This window comes from Phyllostomus hastatus, unplaced genomic scaffold (assembly GCF_019186645.2).
Source record: "Phyllostomus hastatus isolate PE091 unplaced genomic scaffold, TTU_PhHast_1.1 phas_contig_1543, whole genome shotgun sequence".
NCBI classification, from domain to species: domain Eukaryota; kingdom Metazoa; phylum Chordata; class Mammalia; order Chiroptera; family Phyllostomidae; genus Phyllostomus; species Phyllostomus hastatus.
In genome coordinates this window covers 10,170-25,800 of record NW_025333631.1, presented here as the reverse complement: position 1 = coordinate 25,800, position 15,631 = coordinate 10,170, and the positions used below count along the sequence as shown (strand labels likewise).

Sequence of the window (15,631 nt, the reverse complement as noted above, 5' to 3'; positions counted from 1 at the left end):
GGTGAGTGGTCTGTGCTCTGCCTGAGCAGAGACTGGGAACACCTGGGAATCCAGGGCTGGGCTCCTGTCTCAGAGCTGCAAGGTCAGGGCTGGGCTGTTTTTCATGAGCAGATGAGCCCTATTTGCATGCCCTCCAGCTATATAGAGAGCTCTGGGACTAGATGTTGACATGAAGGGATATGGTCCCAGAGTGTGGCATATCTAAGGTCACATGTCTGTTACCAGTTACTCCCCTACATTTTGAGCCTGTACTGGTCCATGAGATGTGTACATGACCTAAGAAGAGTGAATTTTCATAAATCAGAGATATTTTAAAATAAGAGATGTCCCTTTGAAAATCAGCAGTAATGAGCACACCAAGGAAATTCAAAGCTCATGACCACAGGGAGCATTAAAATTCCAGTAGGTTCCTCTTCTTGTCATCGGAAGTTGCATCTGTCCTATTTCCTCTACAAAGTGATCAGACTATGAACTAAGGAGACAGTGTGACCCCATAGCTTGTGGATACAGTATTGGAGGAAATGGAGGGTTTGTGTGGTTCTTTAGGAGACAGAAGCGGGAACCCTTCCCAGAAGTGGGCGGTGTGACCAGGAACATGTTTCTTTAGTGCAGTTTGGGGCTGAATATGCAGCATGTTCAATGCCTCACTTTTGTTTTCCATCTTCTAGCATTCTGTGGGAAAAGTAGGCTCACACATTTGGGATGCAAAAGAAACTCGGTCATAAGTATAAGTGCTTAGGTGAATATTTATATAGAAACTGGGGGGTAAGTATGTTGAAATTTTATAAAATTAGATTATGGAAAACCTTGGTGCAAACTACTAACAGAAAATAACAGGTATAAATAAAATCATAATTTATATGAAGAGCATTATTTTCTTTATCTACTGATTACAGGATGAATAAATCTTTCAAATAACCTCCCATTACTGGAGCTGGTGGATCTGATGTTATGTTAAACTGTTCATCATTGTGGGTTCAGCCTGATGCTCTCTATTAGTATCTGTGTTTACATGGATGTTCAGTGCAGCTGTTATCCAGAAGCAGGGGAGGGAGTATAATGGAGCCCCCTGATTCTTTGACAGTTAATTTCATAAGAACCATCTCCTCTCTCTCACAGTCTCTATTCATGTCTGCATGTGACGAGTGGGAGTTTGTCACTATGGCCACACAGAATGGGCATCCTCTGAACTTGAGCCTGATGTACTCATAGTATCGATGTGCTAAATGGAAAATGGTACTCCATGCATGGGGGTGAAGTTCCATGGATGGTAAGTGAAGCTGGTTTGAACTAAGACTTTCAGACTGACCTCCAGAATGTACAAGAACAATGTGTGCAGATTGCAGAGCCAGGCATGTGATAATTGTTTCCACTGACATAGGAAAATAGTAGAGGCTGAATGTGGGTGTTCCACTGTCAAGGGTGTCCCTGTGATGCCCCTTGCTGTGTGATGACATCAGTACTAGCTCAGAGACAGGGGCACTCATGGGGCTTTGTTCTCAGGTGAGGAGAATCCACATGATCTCACCCTGAGGGAGGGCTGAAACGAACAGCTGCTGATGTCACAGACTGTGCTGGAATGTGGACTTTGCTGTCAGAATGTCATGTGTGCGATGCTGGGCCAGAGACAAGAACATAGAAACCCCCCTTTACTTTCATATACTTACTTTTCCCCAATCACAAATCCAGTTTTCACAAATAAGCAAATGCACTAGAACTTGCTAGGCATCACCTTGTTCAAATCCCCAAGGTAACCCCGACCAAGGATTCCCAGATGAAGCCTTGATGAAACACTTCTTTCAGAGGACCAGGAGGCTCTAAATGGTTCCCCTGCAAAACGACAACGGATAATAGGAGCCCTTTCTGCAGCATCGTCCCTGCCTCTTCCCCACAGTATATCTGGTCTCCTGGAACATTCCCTGAGTTTCTGATGTGCCCATGGCAGCATAAGTCCTACTCTCAGATCCCACCTGTGTGTGAGGGAGTCAGGAGACCCATCTCCCTGCCATGTCCTCTACCCAGCCATACTGCCCCACCCCTCATGGTCTGTGACACATTCAGCATGTGGGTCATCACAGTGTCTCTCATGCAGTAATACATGGCCAAGTCCTTAGCTTTGAGACTGTTCAGCCCCATGTATGCTCTACTCATGGACATGTCTGCAGTCATGGTGACTCTGCCCTGGAACTTCTGTGTGTACTTTCTTTCACTATCATTGGGGGATTCTCCCCATCTGATCAAGCCCTTGCCCTGGGGCCTTTTGCACCCAATGTATTCAGTAGCCTGTGAAGGTGTATCCATAAGCCTTTTAGGAGATCTTCACTAAAGCCCCAGTCTTCCTCACCAATGCCCCAGACTGCACCAGCTGCACCTGGGAGTGCTCACCTGTGGATAGCAGACATGAATTTGTGGAAGTGTCTCTTTATTTTCCTTGGTACCCGCATCAACCCAGAGACTGGAGAGCTTCTTACCTATACCCACTGCCACCAGGTAGAGGGCTTTCCTGTTCCAGTCCATGGTGAGGGGCTGTGCTGTCAGGACTTCTTTAGGGGAGGGTGTAGCCATGGGTGATGCTCTCAGGGACCAGGCACGCTCATATTCAACCTAGACCACTTCTCTCCTCTGCATATTCATGAGGGAGAGTGTTTCATAGCTGAAGTCTTGACCCCACCTGAGAAAAGTTGGAGGACACAGAGACCACATTCAGTGGGAGTCTGATAGACCCAGTCCTAATCCCTGTGTGAGGATATGTGGCCCCTGCCAGGTCCCTAAGTTCTGTAAAGAAATAGCTCATCCCCCTGAGACACAAAGCCCTGCAAGACATGCTCCTTCATGGTGACCCCAACTTTGGAGTGACACAGAGACACCTGGGACAGTCTGGCCTTGGTACATGAATGTCTTATTACTGGGCCAGTGTGTCTACAAAATTCTCCACCTGGTGAGTTAATAGAATAATCCCTGTGTCAAGCTACTTATAATTGAGATATGAAGAAGCCATAGAAATACCCTTATTGGTTGTGGTCTTCATGCTTTATACTTTCGTAAATGCTCTAATGGAATTGGGTATTTGCAGTCACCTCATGTCCAACTCGACTTTAGGTGTTTTTATGGGAAGAGGGAGGGATGCAGGCCCTCAGAGGGAATCTCTGCCCAGCTCCATTTCCACCTGATGCTGGGCCTGCAGCCCTGAACTTGTGGGTCTTGCACGTCTCCTGCTGCCCAGCCTGAGTCCTGCAGGGGGGGAGTCCTGTCTGGCCTCAGAGGGCATGGGCATCTCCTTGGCACTAGTTGAGAATTGAAGACAGAACCCTGACTTCAGAATGCTCCCACAGGGATTCCATGTGCTTTAACATCTCTAGACACAGATAACTGATCTTACTAAACCCCAGTGACTCTGCAGGGAACCTCCAAACAAGGGCTGCATGAGCCACCAGGGAGCCCCTTTCCTGGAGCTGCCCAATGCACTGACACTGCCAACACTTCTGAGTCTGGAAGTTCTTAGGGCCTTTGGAAGCCTCTGGTGTCCTCAGATTCCTCTGTTTGAAGGTCCCATCTGAGGATCCTGCATGAGGCCCTAATCCCACCACATTTATGTTGCTCAATTATTTACACACAGACACACAGTGATGAGTTTCATGGCAATGCTCTTGAAGGCTCCTTTCTTCCCAGTTCCTACCTATGGGATGGGCCTCCACATGAGTTCTAGGCCTGAATGGGACTTGTTTAGTGAGTGAGGTCAATTCTGTGAAGGACGCCCTGGCTTTTCTTCCTTTATTGATTCTCCATCCTGATGCTTGTTCTTCCCTTCTACCATTTGCCTTGAGGACCTCAGACCCCAGCATCCCACACAGAAACAGAACCACTGCTCAGTGACCCACAGCTGCACCTGTCAGGGGCTGCCAGAACCACCATCTCCCCTTGTATCTGGGTTTCTGGTTCAACCATCATCGACACTCCTGCACTGATCAAGGCATCAGATTTGGGAACTCAGGTGCTGCTGGTTTTTACTCAGGCTCCCTTTCTAAGCTGGTCATCTCTGGGGTCAGTCCTGGAGCAGCTGTGTGATGTTTCCCATGAGGACTCCATGTCCTCAAATCCAGCAGCCTGGCAGGCACTGAGTTCTCAGTTCCTGGGTCAGGCACGAAACATTTATTCTGGTTTTCACTGGCTGAAGAATGTGACAGGTGATTTGTACATAAGAGAGTAAGAGAAAGTCCCCATTTCCACAGGATTGTGCACCTGTGCTGGATTTATCAAGCACATGTCAGTTCTGTGTGCCACCAAGTCATTGGAGTCACTGCATAGTTACCTTCTATGTCGATCTTGTCATTATCATGTATTACTACCCTTGGCACCTGTATCAAGCAAACATACTTCTTGGTGAATGTTCACAATAATCTGATTAGTCAAATACATCTTCTTTTGTTTGTTTGTTTGTTTGTTTGTTTGTTTCAGTGTGTGTGCATGATTGATATTCCCACACAAAAGCAGGTTGCATTTGGATATGGTCTGAGATCAATATGGAAAAAGTCATTTGCAAGATCAATCACTGAGGACTTGTGGCCTTGGCTTGCAATCAGCTTAGTCTGCTGACGCTGTCACAGTGAGCTCCGATTCCACTCAGTACTGCTCATTCCACCCTCAGTGATCTCTGAGTCATCACAAGGCTCCACAATTTTCAATGGTGATCAACAGACAAGCACACAGGGAATATTAGGAAACAGCTTTGCAATTGGTAGCCTGACATTAATGGGATCCTCCCTCTTGTTCACTGAGTGCCCAGTGCTGTTTCCAATAAAAACATAAGTGTTCTCTAATGGGATCATTCCCTATGAAGGTCAAACTTGCATGCCCTCTTCTTTACACAGAATAGCCATGGTCCTCCAGAGAAGCAAACAGACATGCACATTTACATTTACAAGGAGTCGATGCTCATTGTCTCGACAATGAAACCTCCTAAATTTCGATGAGCTCTGGTGGCTGGCAGCAGACACAGGAGAGCTGCTGTCATAACTCAGCCTGAGTTAAATGCTGAGGACTAGGGTGCCCAGGACAGGACAAGACCCCTGCCCCAGCTCCAGTATCCAGCACATGGGTAAAAAGGGCTTAGTTTTCCCTCCTTCACTGTTTGTTCCACTCAGCCATTCAGTGATGTGGAAGGTGCCCACCCACATTGAGGAGAACAATCTGCTTTACTGCACCAAAATTCAAAGTGAAGTTCACGTGTAAACACACTATGGACAGACCCAAGAATGACTTTCAGGCAAAGGTTTTGGCACCTTGTTATCTATTCAAACTAACAGGAAAATTAGCAGACACAATGCAGATATTTAGGGGAACAGTTTATTAGATCTTGGTTATATGTGCCTGCTTAATGTATTTAGATGTAGATGCAACCACTTTGGACTCACTGGGGTGAACAGTTTCTTATGTATCTGCATGCTGAAGGTGAGATGGAGAGGAAGCTCTCGGGAGAGAGATTAAAACAAGCCTTAACCTCCATGTGCATTGCTCCTGAAGAAGCCCTGTGCTTGGGGCCACTCTGTGTGGTTTCCAAGATTGTATCCCTGTGAGAGCAAGCTCTGAAAGGGGCTAATAAGTCTCCCTGGAAAACCAGGTAACACAGGTGGCAGACATGGCCCAGATCTAACAACGAGGGTTCCCATGGGAATAAGGCCTCAAATGCATATTGTATCCTTTGAAGCTTGTTCTGCTTTGTTTTGTATAGCCCTGGTGGTATAACCCAGATGTTTGAATTCAAAGCATAAGGAGTACACTCCTTATTTCATGAAACACGTCTGAAAGACCCTCTGGCACCGGCATGACTAACAGACCCTGACCTATGACAAATCTCTATGTTCCTTCAATTGTTATCTATAGATAATACCCATTTCTGTATGAATATAGCCTTTTTGACATTGATTGATGAGCTATGCATGTATGCTGTATACACCTACACATACCATTCCCAATAAAAGCCATTTGGGAGAAGAACTTGGGGTGCTCTCCACTACAGGGAATTGCTAACCCCTTTTCCACCAGAATGACAAGACTGTGTCCAGGACAACTTATTTACCATCCATGGCAGATGGGAAGAGCATGCTGCTGGACAGAGTTCCTCCCACATCTGTTGGATGAACAGGGTAGAGGCTACGAGCCATTGCTGCAGACAGGCGCATCCAGACAGATGGGATTTGGTGCCTTTCGTCCCACGTAAGGGACAAGAAGTACCGAGAGGTTTTCGGTTATGCTGCCGATGTGTCTATGATAAAGGGAAGGAGATTTCTTCCAGGGCCACCTCTCTTGCAGCCACTTTGCAGTAGATAAGTGGAATCAGGGCTGTTTGATTTCTTGTCTTTTGGGAAACGTGGTTTGATTTTTTGTTTTGTTTTGTTTTGTTTTGTAAAACCCTAGAATTGTCTGTCTCTGCTGTTTGGGCTTCATGCCATTTATTTTCTGTGAGGGTCATTTGTAGCACCAGGTGGTGTGAGATACGATTCTAAGGCTAGTGTCTCTCTCCCTCCTCTTAGAAGATTTAATTTGTGAATACTGGATTGCTTGAATATTCTACTTGCTTCAGATTTTGTTTTTGTTTCTGTTTTGAAAGGAGCAGCTCAGTCTCAGTCTTGAAATATTTTACTAAACTTCTGGTAAATGGAATGAGATTTCTAATGTTGTTGCATCATAAGGATTCTACTCAGGAAGAGTTTAAATTGCTTGTTTAAAGAGGGAAAGAGATCTTATTCCCCTCTCAGACAGTAAAAGGCTCAGGAAGAAAAACAATGTGAAAATGTCTTTTAATCAATCTGAACCCCCCTCCTGGAGGCTCAGAAACTGCTTTGTTCATGGGAACAAGCACTGTCACTTCTGGTGTCTCCTCCCTTCCTCTTCTCCAGCCTCTCTGAAGTTGTCAAGGACACTAGATAATGAGACAGCTCACTCTGAGCACACTCAAGAAATGCAGTAATCACCAGTTATTTAAAAAATGCAAATGTATTTGCCAGTGGAGAAAAAACTGTTTCTAAAAGTTATGAAATTGGTTCATGAAGTTGTCAATCTAAAACATGCTAATTACTGACTTTATTGGTCACTAAAAGTTGAGAAATTTAATCAAATGGGGAAAATATATGGTTTTGTTAATGAAAGGTATAAAATTATGGCATTGTATCTTGAAAATAATATAGGATTGAATGTGGGTCATTCTAAAGTTGGTTATGGCTGGATGAGTTAAAAGGGCAAACTAAAATGGGCTAGAAGAGTTGAAGAAGGGTTGTGTAAGTTGAAGAGGATTTGTGTAAATCAAAGAGGGTCTGTGCAAGCTGAAGGATGATTGTGTAAGTAAAAAGGAAAAATAAAAAAAGTAAGAATCAAAGAAGTGATAGGAAAGAAAGAGAAAGATGAAATTAAGGAAGTGAAGGCCTATGAAGGAGAAGGGTAAGAAGGAATAAAGGAAAAGGATATCCATGTGCAGCATGGGAAGGAAGGGCATTAGAGTGCATTAGAAAGAAGGGAAGCAGAAGTAGAAAAAAAATGAGAGGGAAAAATAAGCACCTGAGTTTTTGAAAACCCTGCAGATTCTAAAACTAGTAGCTACCAGGTCCAGAGAACAACAGGGCAGTTAACTCTCTGCTCAAGCTCATCACAACTTGCAGAAACAGCAAGGGGGCCTGTCTTTCCAAGCACAGGAAAAAAAAAGGTGACACTTTTAAAACCCTGGCTTTTCTCAGATTATGCTGCTGAGAGCCTAGTTCACACTGCTCCCTGGGCATTTGAACCAGGCAACCAAGTGTTGGGAACCACCCTAATCTCTCGGTTAAGGGCTAAAACTGAGAGAAGAGGAAACACCCAATTAACTTCATGGAAGTGTCTCTCCCTGTTCACAAGAGCCGAGCTAAGTCTTGCCAATCAAGCAATTCAAACTAGACAGTTAACCCCAAAATTTGAATCGTGAATGGCTGTTCATCCCTCACCAGCCACAAAGGAATGGCTGGTTTATTAACTTGGGGAGGAGGGTATGCTTGTATTTCCTCTCCAGAAGGACCCTTGGAGCTGCCAGTGAAGAGGGTGAAGCCATATTATAGAAAAGGCTACCCCACTCCATGACCCACCTCCATCCCATTGGATTCCCCCAATCCTGGAAGAAATAGTATTGATGATGAAGATGCTCTTGTCACTTGCCAACAACTCACTTGTGCTGCAGGCATCTCTAAGCTGTGTTCCACCCCCGAAATGGAACTCCAGTCAGCACTCATGGGAGGAGGTCCAACATCACTAGCGAGGACCCTGCACTTTCAATCTCAAGGGACATCTATCAACTCCAGCTAGAGCTTCATCAGCAACTCCAGGACACTAAGTGACTCACTGAACAGGAGGTCTTTTACACCCTGCATAATAACTTACAATGACACAATCCAAAGACTTGGTTTGAAGGATTGAATTTCCATGTCTGGGCCATGGGAGCTACAGGATGGTCCTAACCATTGTGGGATTTTGTGTTTGGAAATGCATATCCAAATTTTTTTTCAGGGATTGCATAAGTGATTGTCCAGAGAACTTAGCCCTGTGTTAGGAGAGAGCTAGAGCCTCCACATACCAGGTGTTGATGGACCCTGGACCTGGAATCAAATTTTGCTTGTAGGAAACTCTTCTTATGAGTTGGGAGGGAGTGTGGTCAGGTCCCCTGCCTTTCTGGGACATCTGTGGGGATGTCTATTCTATTGAACACAATTAATACATAAGTCTGGGTTAGGGGATCACCTGTCATGAGACACATTGGAATTATGTGAGAGGGCAGCCTCACCTTATTGAGCATAAGAATAAATGGTGGACTAGATGAATAGGTGACACTTTAAAATTCTCATGCATCTTTCAGACAGATTAAAAATGTTGATTAGCACTGTCCTAATTTTCTAACATTCATAATGCATAATAAAATCTTTCATCAGACATATGACTTGGAAGCATATTTTTGGTCTAAGATTGTCTTACAATTTCTTTAGTGGAATTTTTGGTGGTTTGGTAGAACGGATACATTTCATTTTAATAAAGGTTAATCCATTACTATTTTAATGATATTTTTGTGTTGCATGATACTACAAAAATCCCCAGATACTGACCAGGTTACATTGTCCTTGTTCATTTATTACAGCAGCCTTAGGGATGACAACAGGTTGTAGTATCAGGAGGGGAGGGTTGGTGGAAAAATTACCCACAATGTAGGAGTGACTTTGGAACTGGGTCAGGTGTAGATGCTGGAGTTTGTTTGAGTCACACACCGGAATATGTCCCATGTTCATGAACTGAGTGTAACTAGACAGATGAGTGTGAAAAAAATTTCAACTGAAGACCTAGAAGGAAGCACAGGGAACGATAAAGACTATATCATCTTAGAGAATACCTAAGTAATTATAAACACAGGTTGCTTGGAAAGAGAAACTCTAGAACTATACAGGTAAAGTTTAAGAGAAATAAGGAGCATGTTATAGCACCTGGGTGTAAAGGAGGCTCCTTGTTACCCACATGCATATTTTCACAGTGCCTGTTAAATAAGGTAACACTATCACAGGTCCCAGTAATCAGACTTGGACCTTTTGGGTATTTTTACTGACCTGGTCACACACTGACTCTCCCAAGTTGCATGATTCACTGGGGCTCCATTTATGAAACCTCTAAACACTTAAAGGGAAGAGAGAGCACCCCTGCCTGGAGGAGCCACAGTGTGTCTAGAAGAGGAGCTGTAGTTTCAAAGGACCAATATCCCTGTCTCATCCCATCATAATCATCATATTTTTCACCTTCATCATCACTTGCTTTCTAATAGTCATGCATTTCATTTTCTATGCATGAAGTGGTTGTCCACACATAATGACACCTTATCTCATGTGTGTCCATGTATTTTATAGTTGTTAGATGGAATAGGTAGTGAGACTCTACTTGCCTTCATGTTTCACTGCTGACAACTGATGAGTCTTTCCTGCCTCTTCTCCATCTGCTCCAACATGGGAAATCTGACAAGAATCTGGGGTCTCCCCTTAGACATCAATGGGGGATTGAAATGATGCACACCACTCTAAGCAGAAGTTGTCTCTCCCACCACATCGAAAAATAAAGCTTTGAGCCAGTTTCCTCTGCTGCTTCTGTCAAAGTTTGTCTGGCTTTGCTCCAACCTTCCCCATTATTCCACTTAGTTCACCATGTTCCCTGTACTGATTCAAGTTAACAGTTGTGTGTTTTAATGGGAATACTTGTACACACTCTGCTTTATGAAACCATTGGCCCTGGTTCTTCAAGGAAGCTGGCCCACAATATGTGCATTTTCATTTACATTTACATGATGATCTCATTATGACTCTGAGTCATCCAAAAGTCCCATGAGTTAGGGTTGCGGCAGCAGACACAAGAGAGCTGCTTTCTGAACTAAGCCTGCTCTGCATGCTGAGCACCAGGGTGGCCAGGACATGAGAAGACTTCTGCCCCAGCTCCAGGTCTCAGGACACAGGTGGGAAGGGGTTAATTTTCTCTCATTTACTATTTGCTCTAGTCAGTCCCTCAGTGGAGTGGAGGGTGGCCACCCATATTGGTGAAATCAGCCTTTCTGAGACACCAGTTCACAGGCCTGGATCACCTGTAAGCAAACTATGTACAAACCAAGAAATGGCTTTCAGCCAAGTCTTCGGGCAGCTTATGATCCAGTCAAACGAAAACCAAAACCAACTGTCACAACAAAACTATTTAAGGGAAAACTTCCAAGTCAGAGATCACAGGTGTCTGCTAGTGTATTTAGATAGAGGAGAAGCATCCACTTAGACTCATTGTGGTGAGTCTAAGTTGCTTTCTTGGGTATCTACACGTTGAATATCACGTAGAGAGGAAGGTCCTGGGCCAGAGATGAAACTAAGCCTTCATTAAACTGAAAGTGCCCTGCTCCTGCAGAACTCATAGGTCCTGGGCTCCCCCTGTTGGTTGAAGCCCCTCCTGCCACAGGATTGTGTCAGGGTTCACACTGGCGTGCCCTCTCTGTGTCTCCCATGCTATAATGCAGAACTGTGCTCTTGACTCTCATTTGCAGATAGGCAGTGCTTTTCAAATCATCTCTTCAGATGGTGAAAGTGTCTTTCATTGATGCAGTTCATTCTGTAGTGTGATGTTTAGCTTTATTTTTAACAACACTTATCCACTCCAGTCTCCTTCTTGGATGCTGACTGATCCAGGTTATATAATAGTCTCTGAAACTGAATCCAGAGCATTTACAGCAGAGTCTCAGAGAACCCCAGGCTGTCTCAGGTGTCCCAAGCTCCAACTCATATTGTACATCTTCAGACAGGATATTCTCATTAGGAGGGGCATACACACAGAGAAACTCAAATCCCCAGATTCTTCTTAATGCTACATGTAAAAGCATCAGAGTAAGTGCCCATCTCAGCCCAAAGTTCATGGCGTTTCCTCTGTGCTAATTGCAACAATGAATGCAAACTGCAGAGACCTGGGGCCTGGGGCTGCTCTCTCAGAGGTGCAGGGACAGTTGTGGGGGTTGGTTTGTCAGCACATGAAGCACCCCACTTGCACATGCCTCTCCACTTATGGACAGAGAAGTGAAGAACCTGGATGAGGGTCCCCACTGGGATCAGAGGGACAAGCACCCCCATTGTGATAGTGGGAATTTTATACGAGGCTGGTTAGTCTGCATGCTGTACAGTTATTATTGTTTTTGCTAATTTTTACCATTTGGCAGTTTTACACAATTTAATTTACAGCAATATTCCACTTGCATGTTGTTTCATGCTATTCGGCTCAGAATAAATTCCCTGTGTAACCTTGTCTATGAGTCAACACAGACAGAGAGGTTACAGGGTAGGTGGAGGCAGTCTGGCTTCATCACCCAGGTGCCTGGGTAGCTAAGGGAAGCAGTGCTCCCATGGCCTTGGAGGGGCCTGATGCCTAATGTTCTCATAGCCTTGAGACTGTGTCTAATAAACTGTTCCCATCACATGAAGTGGGCTCACAAGCACAGAATTAAGTCATGTTATATAATGTTCTGGTATCTTATCACCTTGGTTCCCCTGTAGTACTTAAACAGGTAGGGACTCCCTGTTGGGGACAATGATGATGAGAGACAGGGAAGAGTGCAGGTACCACCATGGGTGCCACACTGGGAGCAGGGGCCACAATATGAGATATGCAGATAGACATGCAGCTTGCAGCTTGCATAGGTGGCCCACCCAAGAATAAAGATATGCTGGACATCCCAGTAGCTCAATTAATATTGTTTCATTTGCATGAATACCATGGACCTGCCTGGCCTGGAAGAGTTGAAGGGAAAATGCAGATGAACACAGAGGTTCACCTACATCTTCACCTTCTGGATCTTAGGTCAGTGGTCACTGAAAGAGCTGATCTTTGTGCTGTCAAGACAGAATCTCTGTCCATTATATGTCTGTGCACTGAGATAGTCCATCAGCATCAAGAAAGAGAGTGGGGAGAAACAATAAACACATGTCATGCATTTTAACTCCCCTGGACACCTTCTGTGCACAGTCACATTTCCCTCTTCCCCCAATGACTTACCGACTGTGACATCAAGTGACTGAGGTGCACACAGCACAATAATGATTATTCAAGAAGGAGTTACTATTATCCAAATGTCACACTGTCATTATTACATATAACCTTTGGGAAGGTTGAAAATATGACATGATTAGTTAAAAAAAAATCTAAATCAACCCTCAAATCCCTTTGGCCAGTGCTCCTCCTGAGTGCTGTTAATCTCCACACCTTCAAGAACATCAGCCATGTCCTGTGATGTGGTGACTGGGAGCACTATGCATTTTTGCACCTTACCTCCATTGAACCCTGGACCTGGGTCCATGGTGATGTGGTAAATACTGATATAGTTCATAGACTATATCCACTTCTATTGCTGCCCTCCTGCTACATGTGTTTAGGAGTCTCCTATCACCTTCCACTAGAGAAATTTGTCTGTGGAAGAAAACACCAGAGAAAATATGCCCATGGACATCACTGGAAGGACACTCATGCTCTGCCTTTTAGAGACAACATGGCAGCAAATCTCCAGGGAGTCAGCCTTTGTGATCATGTTACACTACAATCCTAACCCACCCTGGGCACTGTAACAAACTACTGTGGATTGGTTCATTGCTAAGGAAAGGCATGTATTTCTCACAGATCTGGAGGTGGGGCATCAAACAACAGATGCTGGCAGAACTGATGTCTGGTAAGAACCTGCTTACTAGTTGGCTGTTTTTTCACTGTGATCTCAGAGGGTGGATGGGGCAAAGGAGCTTCCTGACTCCTCTGTTATAAAGGCCCTAATGCTGTTCAGGAGAGCTCCACCTTAGGACCAGCACTTGTCCCAAGGCCCCACCTCCTAATACCACCCATGGATCTCTGTTTTTAATACATGAGATTATGAATGACAAAAGCACAAACTCATAGAAACAATAAATGAATCAAATAATGACTCCACCCAGATGGAAAGCTACATCAGTAGAGCTCCCCACACAGGATGCCCATAATTCTGTGGAAGGTTCTAACCTTTGGGAGCAGGAAGTAGACCCACGTCTCTCAGAACAAGCTGATGACCTTGTAGAGGGGCAGGTTCCTTGCTAGAATTTGAACTAGGTTGTCATGTTATTTATCATTATTTTAATTATTGCTAATGTATAACCATTACCCTCATTTTGTAGGGACAGAAATAATTTTCTACCCATAATGGTAGGTAGCTCTATGTTATCACTCATGTTTCCTAGGAGTTCAGTGAAATAAGCAGCCAGTCTCTAGTGTTTGATGTTTGATGCTGGCATGTTAAGGTTCTCCCCTCTCTCTCCTCCTGTGCACACATGGGGAATTGAAGTGAAAGTGGGGATTCTCCATAGTTTGGTGCAGGTGGGAGATGGAAACCACACAAACCCCTCCTGTGAGCAGGACTGTTTTTGACCTTGTCATGGTTGAACAATAAGATGCTGATCCAGACTCCTTACCTGACATGAATCAGTCATTCTTGACTTGCTGAAAAGTCTGTCCTGCTTTCAGCAGACTCCTCAGTGAAGTGACAAACGTTTTCAAATTCCCTCTATGTGGGAGATGGCCTAGACATTCATACCAAGGAATAGTGGGGGTCCCCTTACCTCCACACGATGTCAACTGCTATTGGTGTCATGCACATGGAGTCAAGTCAATGAACGTCCCCACAACATATTTTTTCCCTTGGTGTTGGGTTCATAGGCCTCTGCTACCTGCTGTGCAGCATGCATGTGTCCATCTGCTGACCAGGTTGGACTCTGAGCTTTGTGGGGTTCCTGTGCTCTTGAGCCCCACAAAGCCTCTGGTTGGATTCAGCTGATGTAGTTCAAGAGGTTTGGCGATTCATTAGAATGGGGGTTAGCAAAGGCAGGTGACTCACTGAGTTTGGAACATATGAGAATGTTTTCCATCTGTGACAACAAGCCTCTATAACTTAGATGCTGAAGAGGTTAGCGCAGAAGTATGATGGGAGGGAGGCTCCCATAGGGAAACCTCTGTGTAGTGTTAAGGGCCACACCTGCCTGGAAACAAGCCATTACATTGTTGCCAAGGCTGCTCGCAGGCAAATCCCTGAGCTCAGTGTACCCAGGGTGCCCCCTGGTGTACTGAGCATACCCTGCAGCCTAATCCTCTTGTCTCCCAGGGAGGTTTGTGTCTGGGCTCACACTGACTTCCCCTCACTGTGCCTCTCACACAGTAATACACAGCTGTGTCCTCAGATCTCAGGTTGTTCATTTGCAGGTAGAGCTCGTTCTTGCCATTGTCTCTGGAGATGGTGAATCGACCCTTCACAGAGTTGGCATAGTATGTGCTACCACCACTACTAATGTGTGAGACCCACCCCAGTCCCTTCCCTGTAGCCTGGCAGACCCAGTTCATATCATAGCTACTGACAGTGAACCCAGAGGCTGCACAGGAGAGTCTCAGAGACCCCACAGGCCTCACTAGGCCTCCCCCAGACTCCACCAGCTGCACCTCACACTGGACACCTGCAAATACAAAGATGTCAGGTTAGGAAACTATCACACATTCCATATTTCTCTCAGTCATATCCACTCACATACTCAGTGTCTCTCATTCTCCATAAACTACCTCTTAAAATAGCAACAAGGAAAACCCAGCTGAGCCCAAACTCCATGGTGAATGGTCTGTGTTCTGTCCTGAGCAGGGAGTGGAAACACCTTAAAATCCTGGGCTGGGCTCTTGTCCCAGAGCTGCAGGGTCAGGGCTGGTTTGCTTTTCATGAGCAGAAGGGCATCTTTTGCATGTCCTGTTGCTATATAGGGGTCTCTGGGTTTGGAGATCTTCAGAGAGGGCTGTGTCTCATTAAAGGAGTTACTGTCCCATGAACTGTGGTCATGATAGCATTTAAATAACTAAACAGAGAATCCTGAGCAAGGCTGGGTCTTGTCCAAGAGGCAACCTCTGGTGACAAAGAGCCCAGCATCTGGGTCTGTGCCCTCACCACTGGCCCCACTGCTCCCCTGACCCTGATCCAGGGCAGAGTGGGGAACACCCATGAGGTTGTAGCACTTCCCTGCTGTAATGAGAACATGATGAGTGTCTGTATCTAGTGTTACCAACCCTCCTG

The 15,631-nt window shown here is 45.1% G+C and overlaps 1 gene segment (V, D, J or C); it reads right to left on the bottom strand.

Annotated features, from left to right (window-relative positions):
• Nucleotides 1-14,616: 14,616 nt before the first annotated feature.
• On the bottom strand, nucleotides 14,617-15,178 carry LOC123813614. The segment is given in 2 exon segments: nucleotides 14,617-15,029; nucleotides 15,133-15,178. Coding segments are annotated over 2 exon segments (459 nt in total).
• Nucleotides 15,179-15,631: the final 453 nt, after the last annotated feature.